General features: G+C 40.4%; 1 protein-coding gene across 11 annotated transcripts in view; it reads right to left on the bottom strand.

Moving 5' to 3' along the window:
* ROBO2 (roundabout guidance receptor 2) overlaps nucleotides 1-12,780 on the bottom strand; it is a 639,395-nt gene extending 626,615 nt beyond the window's left edge. For all 11 annotated transcript variants that reach the window (XM_073303863.1, XM_073303872.1, XM_073303897.1 and 8 more), the window contains exon 1: nucleotides 11,886-12,780. In XM_073303863.1, coding sequence (XP_073159964.1) covers nucleotides 11,886-11,940 — 55 coding nt within the window. In that variant the 5' untranslated portion in view covers nucleotides 11,941-12,780. The remainder of the gene's footprint in view (nucleotides 1-11,885) is intronic.
* Nucleotides 12,781-16,273: the final 3,493 nt, after the last annotated feature.

Raw genomic sequence — 16,273 nt, 5'->3', positions numbered from 1 at the left:
TCAGTTTCCCTAATTGTAAAATGGAGGTAACAATAATATTACAGAATCCACCTGACAGGAATGTGTCGGTAATTAATTTCTTAGGGCTAGATCATCTCTAGTTCTTAGGTGGACACACAAGAGAATAGTAAGGAATAATAATTTCCTCACCTGCCTGCAGGGCCACATATGGCCTACTTAGATCACAGTTCTAGGTGTTTAGGGAAGCACAGGGGCTACACACCTAGTGCGCCCCCCAGGGAACAACTGAGTGAGGTATGAGATCAGACTGACCCATGGCTCCACACCCTTCCCTCTCATGTACCAACCAATGGAGCAGCTGCACATGAGAGGTGGAGTGTGATGTATCTATATAGCACTATTGCAAATTATTCCTCCATCCTGCTCCAAAGGGAGGCCCAGAAGGCATTGTCTCTCTCTCAGGCACGTCTTCAAGGGCTCCCCTCAGGACAATAACTATGCACCATCCACTATTCTTGGAAGCATGAAAACAACCCAATATAGCCCTTAAAGGCTGTGAAGCACTAAGAGACCCTTGGACAGAAGATGCCATGTATGGCCTAAGTGGCAGCATAAGTATATCGGTACCCAATCCTGCAAACCCTTACTTCAAGGCACAGTGCTTTCTTTCATCCTTTCTGCTTCCGCATTTTATTCCATGCGTATTTGTTTACATATAGTTGAATATTTCCCTAATACTGGAAGCCCTACTTATCAGCGCAGGCATAATGCTGAAAGTGTTCTTTGTAAAAAGACAGTCAGCCTTTATTTTAAAGAGAATAATTTAATCTTCATGCTGTTATAGGCACAGCACTGATCTGTTCACAGGTTGATGGCTATGCTGCCTACTGTTGGATATAGCTTTAACTACATTGCTATTTGAGCTAATTGCCAACTGTCTTTATTTAAATGGACACAGTCCAGGTGAATCTTCTTTTACTTAATAGTCTTGTGATTACAGCTGTACACTTAATTTTAAGTCAGTCTCTTAAACTCTGTGTAATTAAAAAACATCATACTCGATTTTCAACTTTACCTTCCCACACAGAAGAAACATTGTGCACTCACAGGCTGAAATCCTGATTCCACTGAAATCAATGATAAATTCCCACGGACTTCCATGGGCTTGGGATTTCACCCAGAGACTACAAGCAATACCTACAATGTATTGACATCAATACTAATTCATCAGCATTGGAAATATCAATATTAAATTCAAGTTCCTATAGCTATAAACATTTGCCCCCAAACATATTAAAGGTACACATTTTTGAGAGACTTCATAGGCCAAAGTCATCCTAGGTGTAATGCCATTGACTTCAATAGAGTTACACCAGAGATTATCTATAGCTCTCCCAGAGGACATATTCAATCTTGACCTGAACAGGCACAAATCCCATAGAATTATGCCAGGACTGAATCTGGTACCTACAGGCAATCTGGTACCCCCAGAAATAAGGATAAATTGTACCCATTCTGCTCAATCAAGGGCAAATTGGTAGGAGTTACACTACTCTTTCCATTTACACCACCACTTATTTCACCACCAAAACTGGCCTTACATTTCTTTATGATCTGCAAGTCACGAGAATGAATAGCCAAGACATTCCAAATTAGTAATAAGATCCTTAGCCACAATATGGTTCTGCATTTGAATTACTAGTTTTCCTGTAAAAAATTATACATAGGGCTGTTCTGATCCCAGTCACTCATCAGTTCTGCAGTACAAATCCCAATTGTTTGTAATCACGTGGTCTCATCTTCATAGGATAGCACATGAGAAACCTCAGGCTCCATCTTCATAGCTTTTTCTTAGGGAACTTCACAAAAATCGTGGGATAACTGTAATGAGACTTTAATTATGCAAATGAAGCACACTATTTAAAGTGGGAATGTCCTGAATTATGACTATTAAATCAGTTTTTTCTTATTCATAGGCATCTCACTATCTAGCCATACAATGAAATTAATCATCTTTATGCACGAGATTTTAGGGGAATCCAAAAATGTTTGGGTAACTTATGTTTCAGATCATTTGGGGGAGGTACTGGTTAAGTGATTTACACCAGGGTATAGGATTGAGACTGATAAATAAGAGTTTTGAATTAAAGGGCTTTAAATAAATAGGGTTGTACTGTAGCATGTTGTTAATAATTTTGTCCTGTTAGTGTTAACTAAATTGGATATGCCACTGTTTGAAACCTTAAAACATGCCTCAGGAGAGCTATATACTTTACGGTTTGAGAAAATTCTTTGCAAACAGTTCCACAGAACGTGGTCAGAATCTTGGCTGAAAACTGGCAGAACCAGTAGGAAGACCTTTCTGAGTGCCTTTTACCCCCAGCAAAAACAGAAGGTATTAATCACTCAACTTTAAAGGCAGCTGACTGAAGCTATTCATTGAGTTGTGCACTGTCACTAATGTGGCCCCATGAATAACTCTCAACCCCGTTTTTTGTTTCTCTGAGTGGTCTCTCAGCAGCACAATTTTCCCGCTCTCTGAAAGGCTTATAGAAGATGGTTGAATAGAAACAGTATTGGTAAAAACAAAAGTTTTTGAAGAAAAAGTGGGAACAAAGTGGACATATTAGAGACAACTCATGATTCATGGCCAATACCGTGCTTTGCGCCTTACTCTACCTCAATACACCCTTTGGTTTTACTGCTGGGTAAGAGGCAGCCAGACCACTGAACTTCTCCTAGCAACCAATATCACTTAGGGGAAAAGGCATGTTGTCTGCTCAAAGGGGGAAGAGAAGAATTCGGGGTCATACAAAGCCAGACACATGTTCTATTCCATTTGATCCTAAATTGATTGATTGTCAAAAAGGATTCAGTAATCACTAAACAATTCTGTTTCATGTGAATCTTAACAATCCATATTAACTAAATATCTATTTATCTACTTGTCAGGTATTTCATTTTCTTTTAATTCAGTGCTCCAGAAATCCCCATTATTATGTTTACAGTTTTTTTGCCCATAACTGCACATATTCCCTTGTGTTTCTGGAGATGTTTTCTTTCACACAGCCATGCACATACATACATAAAGCACATTTTCAAAGGCACAGTTTTAAAGATCATAGGATTGTACGCTGTTTTTTTAAAAAATCCCCATATTCCAAAAGCTTGGATTTTATCCTATGTGGAGCTGAATTTTAAAAAATAAACTGTCTGGTCTTATTAGGTGCATGCCACATTGTGCTGCTTACAAAGATGAAATCAGTTCAAGTAGAAGAAAAGTGTAGAACAAATTTGTAGTTCAGACATTCGCATGAGTGGACACATCATATTGACTGGCTTGAAATTTCTTAAACTCCAGTGTGGAAATGTTACAAATGCAATAGTTTGAGGTAAAAGTCCAGTGACAACCTATAAGTTATCTTTCTCCAAGATTTGTGTCTTTAGAGAATGTTCCCTACTTGATGACTGTCCCAGTTGTCAAAAGGCAAGTTAAAGCACTGAAATTCATTTGTATTATATAACCATATACTTGCAAAAATGAACCAGAACATTTATCTGAATGGAGTTATACCAGCAGAGAATTTGGTCCATAGTGTCTACAGAGTGTGCAGTTTAGGATCTCCCACTCCCACTTTCCAAAACAATAAATCTCAGGCTGAAGCAATTATAAATCAATGTATGCCATGAAAACAGGCATCCACACTTTCTGCACCAGTACAGATCTAACATACAGTGCTATAGGTTAAAACTCCTCTTTCCCTTTGGCCAATGAAGAAGCAATACTGGCCATGGAAGCGTAAGCACCTTGAAAAACTATATGGAATTATAGCTTTTAGATCCATGATTACAAGTCTGATGTACCATTAAAATACTTCTCATAACTACTACTTAACTCTTGACATTTTCACAGCAGTAAAAAGGTACCTCTGATACTCCCAAATGAAGGGTTCCTCTAGTCCACTTTGCAGGAGAAAGATGCTGGCTGATATAAGTTACCTGACATTTTGGTTTTAAAAAGGTTACATTTTTTCCACTCAGTTTCTCCTGAAATCAATGGCTAGTGATTAACAGAAGTGAACTACAGAGCTTACGGTGCTTTACAACTTGCTGCTGGCCATTTATTCTTTGCATTATTTGCCTGATGTACATTTATGACAAGCACATTACTGATAAAGCCTACTCGTGTTGGCACACTGCACTGCAGTTGCATAGGCAATGCACAAATACATATTCAAAGACTGTGTACCACATCGGAAATAGTGGCTTAATCATCTAGGTAGTTGCTTCATTCTGTAAGAAAAGAGATAGTACTTTGAATCTTGGCACTTCAGGCTAACAGTGTATTTCCCATATCTCAGGCCAAGAAAACTGTTGCTCCATTTAAACCCATCTGAGAAAATTAAGATGGGGAATGTTGACAATGACCCTGTGACTGAGTAGGAAGAATGCTTTGCCAGATCAATGGCTAGAGTATAGAGCACTGGACTAGGACTCGGAAGACCTGGGCTTAAATCCTGGCTCTTCCACTGGCCTTCTCTTGACCTTGGGCAAGTCACTTCAGCTATCTTTGCCTCTTTGCCAACTGTAAAATGGGGATAGTGCTATTCTTTGTATAGCAGTTTGAGATCTACTGCTGAAAAGTTCTATATAAGAGCTGGGTGTTGTTATTATTGTTACCTAGCAGAAGTCTGTTGGAACTGAAGGGGTACAATGAAGTCTCATTAATAGAGAGGGAGATACTATGAGTGTCACACATCATAAAGTTTGCTCCAAACTAAACTCAGAATGGTGAGTAATAATACAAAGTGCCCCTGTCAATGTTGAGGAACAAGCAGTTTTAATGTGCAATTAAAGTTGTGGTAGCATTTCCACGAGTCCAAGAGAGCTGTGCACAACATACATCGTGAAAACTCAAAGCATACAATCTCCCTTGGTTTTAGGCTTTGTGTCAAAACTCACACTGCATTCACCCAAAGGTCTGCCAATGTTCATGAACTTCAGTTACCAGCAAACCTAGGCCAATTTATGGTTTCCTGTGCAACTATGGTAACTTTGTGGTAACTATGGAAAATGCATGGTTTTGAGACAATTCTGTGGCTTCAACTGAGATAACCATAATAAGATTTGGGCTTTGTTTGAACTGAACATCAACCTTTGCTTGGGGGAGGATGTTTGCAAATCCACTCAGGAGCAAAGCCAAAAAGAATGTTAACTTAATACCTGGTGAAGCAAAACCTCTACCTTGTGAAGAGCTGTAGATAACAGCTATTATTAAATAAGTTTACAAAGAAACCATTTAGCCAAATAAACAAACAGCTGGTTTATTAAAGGATTAAAATCGAACACAGATGCAGAAGTTTAGTAATTTTTGCCAGAACATTTTTAAATTACCATAGTCATATCACAACGGTCCATGGATTCTAAATAAGGACTTTCCTGCTAAAGCATAATGGCTCCACACAGGCACTGTCAGCTTATTATGTATGTGTGCTTGGTGCATATTTGTGTGTTATTGTTCACACACTTATTTTGTATGAGGAATTCTTTTTACAGAATTAAAATCCAGGCTGTGACTGGCTGCATGACAGCACAGCACAGGGCGTGGAGCAGAGAATCCATAAAATAGTCCTCCCCTACTTTAATCTCTCTCCCCCATGGCAGGCATCAAGAACTTGAGTGCCTATGCAGCCTAAGTACAAGGAAGAAAGACAGTTGGTGAAGCCTGAGGTGCTCCACACCTGTAAAAAGGGTGTGGTTGGATCATGGCTACCCTATTTCCAAGACTGCTAATGTTTGGAGGCTACAACTAGCACTATGTGAAGCTCATGCTGCACTTGTTAAAAGGGTGCAGTCATTGCAGCTCCTCAGCACGCTTCCCAAAAAACACATTGTGCCCCCAGTAGCTCCCACCAGAGCAGGCACACCTAGTTCAATGGTGGCTGCAAAAGCCCCTATCTAGTCCTGAATAGCATATGCAATAAAGTCCGCTTCAAAAGAGGAACTCAAGGCAAAACACCTGTCATTTCTGCCTTGTGTTTTCTCTCAATGGTGTGAATTATGGTCAGAGTATCAAACCTTGACTTTGAATGCCTTGGCTTTAATCAAGCTGGCGTCAAATCTACAACATCATAAAGACCCTGTTGTCCTAAAGTACTCTGTATAACCTTTTAAATCTCAGCCTGGACTCTTTGCCTCCAGTAGGCCAGTGAAAAATAATTCAACAAACTAAGTCTGTGGACCATAAATTAAAAATAAAACAAAGACCTTTTTCTGAATAGTTGCTAATGTAGAGGGGAGAAAAGAGAATTAGTTACAATGTTTGCAGTGCATGTTCACATTCTTGTTTCAAGTCTTACAGGTCATAATTCTATTCACTTGGGGACCCTAAATTTACTCTATTCTGAGAGCCCAATGAAAAGGGAACACATACCTGATAATACGTCTGCCAGGGATACGGAGACATAGTAACAGGTAAATCACATTGACAAATATCACATTCTGAACTAAAACCAGTGCTTTATTTACAGTGATTCAATATACCACCTCCTTTCCAAGGTCCTGCTCCAGGTCAATGCAAAATTCTCATCAGGAATCAGGTCTTAAATGAACAGAACTTGTTTGTTTGTTTAATTTATACATTAATGATAAGTATAAACAACAAAAGGGGAATAATTAGTTTGTTGAGGAAAGGACTGGAGGGAAGGACAGAAATTTACAGTTTGCTCTTGTTTTTGGACAAGAGCAGATATCCATGGTGTATGCTAAGTAACAGAAGAGGGGACTGAGACCAAAGATGACAAAATAAGGCCTCACTTTGCACATCCGAATTCATGTACATAGTGCTATTCAAGTCAAACAAATCACTTTACATGGGTAAAAGTTTACAGAACTGGGCCTCTTTAAGGACCTTCCTCCTTCCCCAATGTATCTCTGAGATCAGATTTACGGTCAGATTTCTGCATTCTGTGCATACCCAAAATTCCCACGGACTTCCATGGGCTTGGGATTTCACCCAGAGACTACAAGCAATACCTACAGGATTTTGTACAGTGCTTTCCACAAGAACAAATGTTCTGTATTTTCGCCAACACTCACTCACATACAAGGAATAACATTTCTGCTTGAGCAAATAAAGCATTTATTTATTTGGCAAGTGTGAATACTTCCTTTCTTCTGCAACACAAAATGGAGAGATTCCCATAGAAATGAAGAAACAAGCACTAGTAAGCTAGCCTGCTGGCAAGAGAGAAGTAACATCAATATGATTTCTAAGCAATGGGGCAACTATGGCAATGTTGGGATGGAACTGGGGGGGGATTGGGATGGAAGGTGGGGAACCAGATGGTAGCCAAAGAAAGAGCAACCAGGCCAGTTGAGATCACAGAAAAAACCTGACAGTGTTAGGCTGGATAAAATAGAAAGTGCTGAACCTGTTAACAATGTATTTAGCAGAGATCAACATTTGTATAGTAACTCCAGGGTAATAAATTGATAAAATGCATCAAGCTACATTTAGTAATTTAAACTAAAGATTTCAGCAGTGGACAAAGCACATTCTGAGCCATGCTGTGACCCTTCGTATCAATTCTTTGCCATCCTGAATGCTGAGTCCTAGAAGTGCACTTGCTGGATGGCCTATTCAGAAGGCATACAAACAAGCCTGCACTTTCTCTTCTCCCCTGAATTTCCCTCCATGCCTCTCTCACTTTTTAAATAGATTTTTGAAGCCTGCCAAGTTGTTTGGTTACAGCCCATTAATCCATTAATCTGTTGTATTGCTAAAATGACACTTCCAGAAGCAACACTGCCTGCTCCCTACACAGAAGGCTACTTTTGGAAGGACTGATCTAATGGCACATGCAATCCACTGAGCTGTTGCAGAAGAGGTAGGATAGAGATTTAAAACAATAACTGCTTGTATCATATCCTTTTATTGTGCACCAAGATGAGTTTACCTAAAAAGGAAAGAAACAAATTCACTATGTAAAGACATTGCCTTTTACACACACACTCATTCTTGGAAATGCTACTGCAACATGATAATTTTCTCATTTCCTATCTTTGCACAGGAACGTATGCTGCTGTAATATCTAATTACTGTACGGAAAGTAGAGAAAGCAAATATTAAGTTCCCAGTTTAGCAAAGCATCCAAGCACATAAGCTCATCTCTAGTCAGCTAAACCCTTAAACATTTGATTAACTTTAAGCACATGCTTAAGTCCCCATAACTTCAATAGGAATTTGTATCAATGGGGCTCAAGCATATGCATAAGTGCTTTGCTGAATCAGGGCCTAAGGAAGGAAGTCCAGAGTAAAGGAAAGAGGCAAACTATATATCTAAACAGCACTTTACTCTTAATGCATTAAAATGCATACATTCCACAGAATCAAAGGTTATCCATCAACAGCAAAAACCACATGAGAGATCAAGACCCTGTCAGCACAAATACCCATTGGAAGAATATATTCTAGCTTTATATGTAATCTGTGTCCTCTGATGGGCAGCTGTGATCTGGATGAGGCCACAGATGTTAACCCTACTGTTGAAAAAGGGGAGTTATGCAAAGAGGAGGCAGAAGGCTTGAACCTCCATTGTAGATATTTTTCATTATGAAAATAAATACCTCAAAAATTTACCTCCAGAATTTTAAGGGAACATAAAATTGTACTTCGTAAAGCGTTATTTGTACATGTGTTTATTTAACACCATCAATCAGATGGAAATGTTGCATTTGCAGTTTGCAGCGGGACAATGGATTAAACTGAGTCTTGGTATAAAAAGTTACAACTTCCACTGAGGCAATGAGTTGAACCAAGGCTCAATTTGGCCCAATAAGAATACTGGGCAGGGCTTAATATCCATGTGTAATTATAGCTATTCACAAACTAGAATGTTTAAAAACTTTCCTGTTAGTCTTTGCAGCTTTTTTGCAAATCATTAGTAAAGCTTGAAAGAAAAAACAATGAAAGAAAATTATATGGAATCAGCAGTGTTAACCCTGACTTTAACTGGTTTATTTTTGGGTGTGCACTGTGTTAAAAAAGAAATTTCATTTTTTTTCAGAATTGGACCCAACATTGATCACCAACGGGAAAAAGGGGGGATTATAGTTATTCCCTGAGCAGACTGCAAAAGGATATGAGCAGAGCTGCAGGAAAATCATAAGAACAATAAAAAAAAGGCACAGATTTTCTGTCATACTCCTGGAGCACTGCAATTTTCTGGTCCAACAAAAGCATAAAGAATATGTATCACGTAAATCTGCACCACCATCATAGAACTGTGTAGTGCTACTTGTAAGTCACTGAACAAAACTAATGTCACAGCAAGGGAAAGAATAGCCAATCTCTCTCAACCCCTACTGGAGGTTTCTCTCCACTTGAAATTCAGGCCAAGAAAGTATGTTAAGAGTGAGCCTTTAAGGAGGAAGAAGAAAAAAAAAAACACCACAGTTATACAGCAACTGAGTGGCTGCTGACTTAAGTTTTGTTTTATTTCTCTCAACGTTTGAGGATTTTTTCTAAGCAACAATTCAATTATTCCCAAATGTGGGTGTGGTTCATTATAATGGTCTTTAATTTTATTTGTAATATTTTTTTTCAAATCAACTGTTGGCACCATGTTACCCTAGGGTGCTACGATCAGAGCTATGCATCTGTGGGGGCAAAAGTGACAACATGCCAAGGTTGAATGTCAGTGTTTCTTCAAAGTCACTTGTTAGCCATTTTGATAGTAAGAGCTTATCTGCAGTTTGTCATGATGTGCTGCTATCCACAAGGCATTACACAACTGTATTTTTAAAACCCTGTTAATGTAGTCAATGTTGATGCTACCCTGGCAGTATCTTCCAATGAAAGGAGAGAGAGACACATCTATTTTTGGCAATTTCCTCTCATTATTTGTAGTCCAGTGCTGACTTAGTTATCCGCTTCACCTGCTCGCTCCCTTTTCCTATAATGCTAAATCAGAACAAAGGTTCTAGTTGTGTTCCCCATGACAAAAACAGAATAAATTATGTCTTGCTTCTGTAGTTCCAGCAAGCTAGTTAATTGCATTTGTTTCATATACTTCCAAACAGCCTGGTATGTTAATTTCATTCTGTAACACCAAGCTCCTCTGGTTCCCTCTGTCACTTCCACTGAGCACTTTAATTATATTCCTTCTAGATACACACAATTTTTAAACACATACTAATATTTACATGTCTGTAGTATGATGTTTACAGTTTTTATATTACATACACACACTCTGCATTGGTTGCCTTAGATTTGTGAATTGTGATTGGTTTCATAGGAAAAAATCCCATACCTGTAACAAATGACGCTAGAGGTAAGTGTTTTATCAAAATCCTTTTATTGTGAGATGTTGCATACTGATTAGGATGAACATACCATACGCAGAAACTTATTTTCTTATCAACAGGCCAAACTGAAGTGTCAATTGCAAGGCACATTATACAACTCATGTGAAGTAATACTTTCATGTATCCTGCTCTTAGCTTTACATTTGTGTGTTTTGCCTACTGCTGTGCTGTTGGGCAGAGATATTCAAGTTGCCCATGATGGCAAACAATTTCTACAGTAGGTAAGATGATATCACTGCATGTTCATAGAGAGGCCTCACTTTGATTCTGATATATTAAATGTTTTTAAGCAGCAGCTTCCTGCAACAAAGTTTGCTCCCACAGACAGGCAAAAATGGCCAGTGTCCCAGACAGTGAATTAATCTAGTGTCCAAAAGCTTATTTAAAGTTAATATCTAAATGATCCAAAATAGGCAGATAGCCAAACATTTGGTACCACTACATACCACACACATAAGACTTCTAATACATGCATATGTTCTCCAATTGTGTGCAAACAAATACTGTAACATACTATGTATTTCTGCACTGTTCAGCACAGCAGCAAACCATGCTTTTTTAAATGCTTCAATCCTATCCTTTTACCAATGTCTCTGGACTATTAAATTACAGTCTGCTTGCCATATAATGCTGATTTAATCTTTTTTACCCCTCAGCTTCCTTCACTTGTCCACCACAACAAACACTGTAACACAATCCCAAAAGAAACCCTCTCCAACATGCTGCTGAGTTTAATCACACAAAAAAATCCTGGGATAATTGGTAAATATACAGAAACTGATCAAAAGGGGCGGGGGGAAGGGAAAACCTAAGCAAGAGTATTTGAGACACTTACAGCACCTGGACAGAATCCTTTGAATCTTTGAACACTCACATCAGAGGTTTTTCCCCCTGTAAAAAGCCTGGCTTCCATACAGTACTTTTCTCTAGTAACAAAACCCACTTACACACTAGTTTTTAAGGTGCCACAAGTACTCCTTTTCTTTTTGCGGATACAGACTAACACGGCTGCTACTCTAAAACCTACTTTTTATAGTTTCCTCCCAACACCACATCTTACAAGTCAGATTTCACACCCTTTAATACATTCCCCTGCCTGCAACAGACACAAGCGGATCGTTTAGGAGCTCATAACTGCAATTTTCTAATTCACCTCACTTGAATCCAAAGAACAGTTACCCTGTTTTAAATCAGTCGATTCTCTGCCTAAAAGTTCAGAAAGAGGACCAGGCAAAATAACAGAAGCTGAAACACAGTGTTTCCTCCAAGAGATTTACGACTGTGGGTTCTTCTCTTTCCTTTCTAGCTTAGACTGATATTCTTCCATTCATGACCTATTTTCCATTAAATTGGCAAATAGGAAGGATTGCTTATTGGAAACATATATGCTCCCGCCCCTTCTTTTTAATTAAATGTTATTTCTTTACCAGAAACAAACTTGATTTAAATCCTATAACATTAATGCTAACTACTATCATCCGTGTGCTGCCCCCAATCAAATTCAGATGAAGAGAAATGCTGCAAAAAGAGATGACAGATTTTTTTCTGGAACTTACCATAAACTTGAAAATATACAAATCCAAAGAGCAGGAGTGGCATCAGCAGACCCATTTTGACATATTAAAAGCAATCCAGATGGCTTGAGACACCAATCCCAGAGTGACACAAAAAAGTACCCAAAAATAAGACGAGGTAGGTCCAAAAGTTTAGACTTTCCTAGCAGCTAATTAAAGTGAAGGGGGAAATCTTAAAAGCAAAAGCTGCAGATGGCAAGGTCTTGACGATGACACTTTTAGATCCATCCAGATTAGCAAAGAGAGCTCCAAAGGCTTCTGCTTTGCACACACAGCCTCCTAAATTCCCACCAGTCCAGCTCAAGCAGAGGAATTATTCAAGTGTGTCTAAGACTCTCCTTAGGATCCATGGCAATCCAAAGCCAAGTTCTTTCTCCGGAAGACAGGGGGAAAATACTTTGAAAATGGACCTGATTCCTAGAAAGTGTTCCATAAACTTCTCAGCACTTTGCAGGAAAAACATTGGTTGAGTTTGGCTATTCTGCCTCTCTCTCTCTCTCTAATCAGTTCAATCTGCAGAGTTCCTCTCCTAACTTCCTTCAGGGATGGCTAGGCAACATTCTGCAGCAGGGATTTCTTCCCTCAGCACCCCAAAATACCCCCCACCCCAACGAGAAATAAAGAGCGAACTGCTTGAGCCGAGTGACTCCAACGTGCTGCTCCCGCTGCTGCTGCTGCTGCTGCAGGAGGGTGTGAGCGGCAGGACAGGCGCTGCCGCGCTGTTGTGAATGGGAAAGGCTGAGGGGAAAGAGCGGAGCTGGGCGGCGAGTGTGTGTCAGGCACAGCGGGCGTTTGTGTGTGAGCGCAGCACCCTCCCGCTGCCGCTCGCCCAGGCGGCCTCGGCAGCCAGACGTCCCCGTCCCCGTCCTCCTCCTCCTCTCTGCGGCGGCGGCCCCGCCGACTTGCACAGAAGGGGAGGAGAATGAGCGCGGCTCCCCGTCTGCCTGGGGAAGGGAGGAGGTGGGGTGTGGACTAAACCGCTGCACTCCACACCCACTCCTCGGAGAGACTGGGGGGGGTGGCAATACCGTTAGGCAGCTCTCGGTCCCTTTCTTTTCCACTAAGCTGCCCCCCACCCCCAAACACACACTTGGGCACAGGGGGAATTTACATGATTGCTCCTCGCCGCGCCCCATTTAATGGGCAGGTAATTTTCTCGGTGAGTGATTTCCTGGAAGCAGTCCCCCTCTCTAATCATAGAATATCAGGGTTGGAAGGGACCTCAGGAGGTCATCTAGTCCAACCCCCTGCTCAAAAGCAGGGCCAATCCCCAATTTTTGCCCCAGATCCCTAAATGGCCCCCTCAAGGATTGAACGCACAACCCTGGGTGTAGCAGGCCAATGCTCAAACCACTGAGCTATCCCTCTCATGCACACAACACCTTGGAGTGAACCCCTTGGTGTCCCCTCCTCCCCACCCTCCACCCCCAGATTTGTCTTCTGACCCCACCCCCTGGGGAAAGGGCTTCGGCCCGGCTCCAGAAAGGAACCTGGCCTGACCCGCCAATGTGCATTGCTGGAGCATTTGTTCATTTCACAAAACACGACTACCGCGGTCCCAAGGTCTGGCCAAGGCCTCGCTGGTGCTCTTCCGCCCCCGGGTGCCTCGGGGAGAGGGGGAAAGTTTAGCTGATCCTACCTGTGATCCCCTGGGGGTTAACGGAGGGGAAAATATGAAACCCAACATGGTTCGGCCAGGAAAGCTTAGGGGACGATAAGAGAATCTCAGTCAAAAAGGGCGGGGGCGGGAGGGAGGCTACAGAAAAGAGCGTTCAGTAGAACCGGGGGTTGGGAAAGATATAAAGAGCAAATTAAAGTAGGAACAGAACCCCTGACAGAAACCTACATTAGGAAATCTACCAGCGCAGAACAAAAGGTGATCAGGTAAAGACACAGTTAGATCAAAGGGGGTTGATTATTTCCAGTGTCTTTAGTGTAAACAGTGTGGTTGAGACCACGTGTGATCACAGACTAGCTGGTAGTTATTTGATGTTTGCACTGTGGGTTACAGGAACACACACAGGTCCCTGAGCCAAAAGGAAACTTGGACGATGAATCTTTAGTTCCCCCTACTGGAACCTAACAGAAAACAGCCTCTCTTTGCTTCTTGAATATCCTCTCTTTTGTTTCTGTTTAGGCTTTTTGTGCTACCAGGTAATCTCGGATCGTGCTCTTTTGTACACACACTCACCTCTGTATAGCTACAGAGAGAGATTATTTACAGACGTGTATGTATATATCATATCTGACTAGAGGATATTTCTGTACACTAACATCAATGTCCTATTTACAGCACAGTGTGCACACACCCCATAGAAATACTAGTGCTGAAGAACTAGAATAGAAAACTGTAGTAAATTGTCATGGTACTCTGAAAGCCTTTTTACATGTTTTGCAAAAGCTTGAAACTAATGTATTACTTTCCATTCATTTTTCAGTGAACACTGTACTACAGCAATGAACACATTCCTCTTGAATTTAGATAGGTGTTATGTTTCTAACAGGGATATTGAGGCTCAAGGTTCTTTTAAAGAGCTACAATAGAAACCTGTTAAATGGGGGAGGGGGAAGAATTAATCTTGCTTCACCAAGATTAACAATGCTGTCTTGTCAAAAGGACTTTCTTACGTTCTTATGTATGATTTGCCTTGGCACATGGTGAATTTGTTCTCTGAATACATCGTATTTATCATGTCAGTTTACTGTGGCATTTTCCTTTTTAAATGTACTAGAAGTTTATTGTTTTAGTAAGTTCCTTCCTCATTTCAGGAGCTACACTACATTTATGTAAACAATACACTAGAGCTTATTTCAGTGAATACTTGTGAAATATGTATCTTTTACTGAGCGGTCCAAGTCTATCTGGAATTAGCTTTAAAAGGGCACAGATAGAATACAAACAACAAAAGTGGCAGTGTAAATGTATTTACAATATAAAATTTTGAAAAGTGTATTGGGTGCCATCTGTAAACAAGCTATAGCTGTTGGATACAAAACTGTATGACAGTTCCAACCTATTTATGTAAACCAGGGGACTACATTATCCTATAATATGCCCTGCAGATAAATATATATTTTAATACATCTAAAGACTATTTTGAATAGGAGGCTATAATTAAAGCTAATTAGGGTAAGGTGATGAAAATGGTCTTCTTTGTCAATGTATTTCTGAACTGGCAATCCTGAAAAACCATCTATCACTTGTCTTACAGCAATATGTAGAACAAGACATGCAATATTAATCGATATTTCCCTTTGCAATGGACATTTCAAGGATTTTATCAGTTAAAGTTACTGACTTGTTTATTACAGAGAATTTAAAATCAGAAATAGGCTTCACCGAAAGATCCTTTTTGTGCTTTTCTGATAAAGTCAAGATATTTATTTGAAATATACCAAATCACTTTATAGTTGTTGGTACAATCTTACAAACCCTTAGCCACACTGCTTATAATTTATTCACTTGAGCATTCCCACTGAAGTCAATAGACTGTTTAATACAGGGAAGGTTGGTACTACTGCTTTTTAAGGTTGCCAAACATGTCCCATTATAAGACCCTATTTCCAGGTGCTTATAACTTTGCCAAAGTTTAAACTTTTTTGCTGAAATTTTCAAAGCTGGAGGTCTGTCTCAGTCTGAATTGTTTTAGAAAATTTCAACCAAAAGAGTTCAGCAATTTATAAGAATAGAGCTAAGGAAAAACACATTTTGCCTATGTTAAAAAATCCTGGCAACCAGCTGAGAAGCTCTGATACCACCATGGTTTGGAGAAGTGACTTGGAATTTGGCAGGGAGTAGTCTTTGTGGCAGGGACATTCCTTTTGCCTTCCCTGTGAATATCCACCTAAATTTGGCCAAGTTATAAGTCCTTGAAAAAAATGCAGTTTGCCTGTCCTGTTTCAGCATGGGAAATGGTCTAGACCAGTGCTTCTCAAGCTCTCTGATGTGGGGGACCAGCATTTTTTTTTTCCAATGTACGCGCAGACCGGCAGCCGATGGCTCGCAGACCAGCACCAGTTCACGGACCACAACTTTGAGTAGCACTGGTCTAGATAACCTCCTGAGGAACCTTTCAGCCCTACATGTCTATGAATCTGTGCTCAGCAGAGACATGCTAAGGTTTAGCAGGTTAATTCCCCAAACAATCCATCTGTACTGGGCATGCTTCAGCACGGATTAGAGATTGCTGAGCAGGATTTCCCCTGCAATGGCAGTTCCCGGCTGGCTCAGGATGTGCCAGGTCTAGGTCCAGGCACTAGAAGTGAGATCAGGGCACATGTCTCTCCTGTGTTCTCAATGGCCCCCTGCTGGGTACAGGCAGTGAGAAAAAGGAAACTGGCAGAACTGAACAGAGTTAGTTCAAGTAACA

This window comes from Lepidochelys kempii, chromosome 1 (assembly GCF_965140265.1).
Source record: "Lepidochelys kempii isolate rLepKem1 chromosome 1, rLepKem1.hap2, whole genome shotgun sequence".
Classification (NCBI taxonomy): Eukaryota; Metazoa; Chordata; order Testudines; family Cheloniidae; genus Lepidochelys; species Lepidochelys kempii.
The sequence above is the reverse complement of the archived record's forward strand: the minus strand, read 5'-3'. Positions and strand labels throughout refer to the sequence as shown.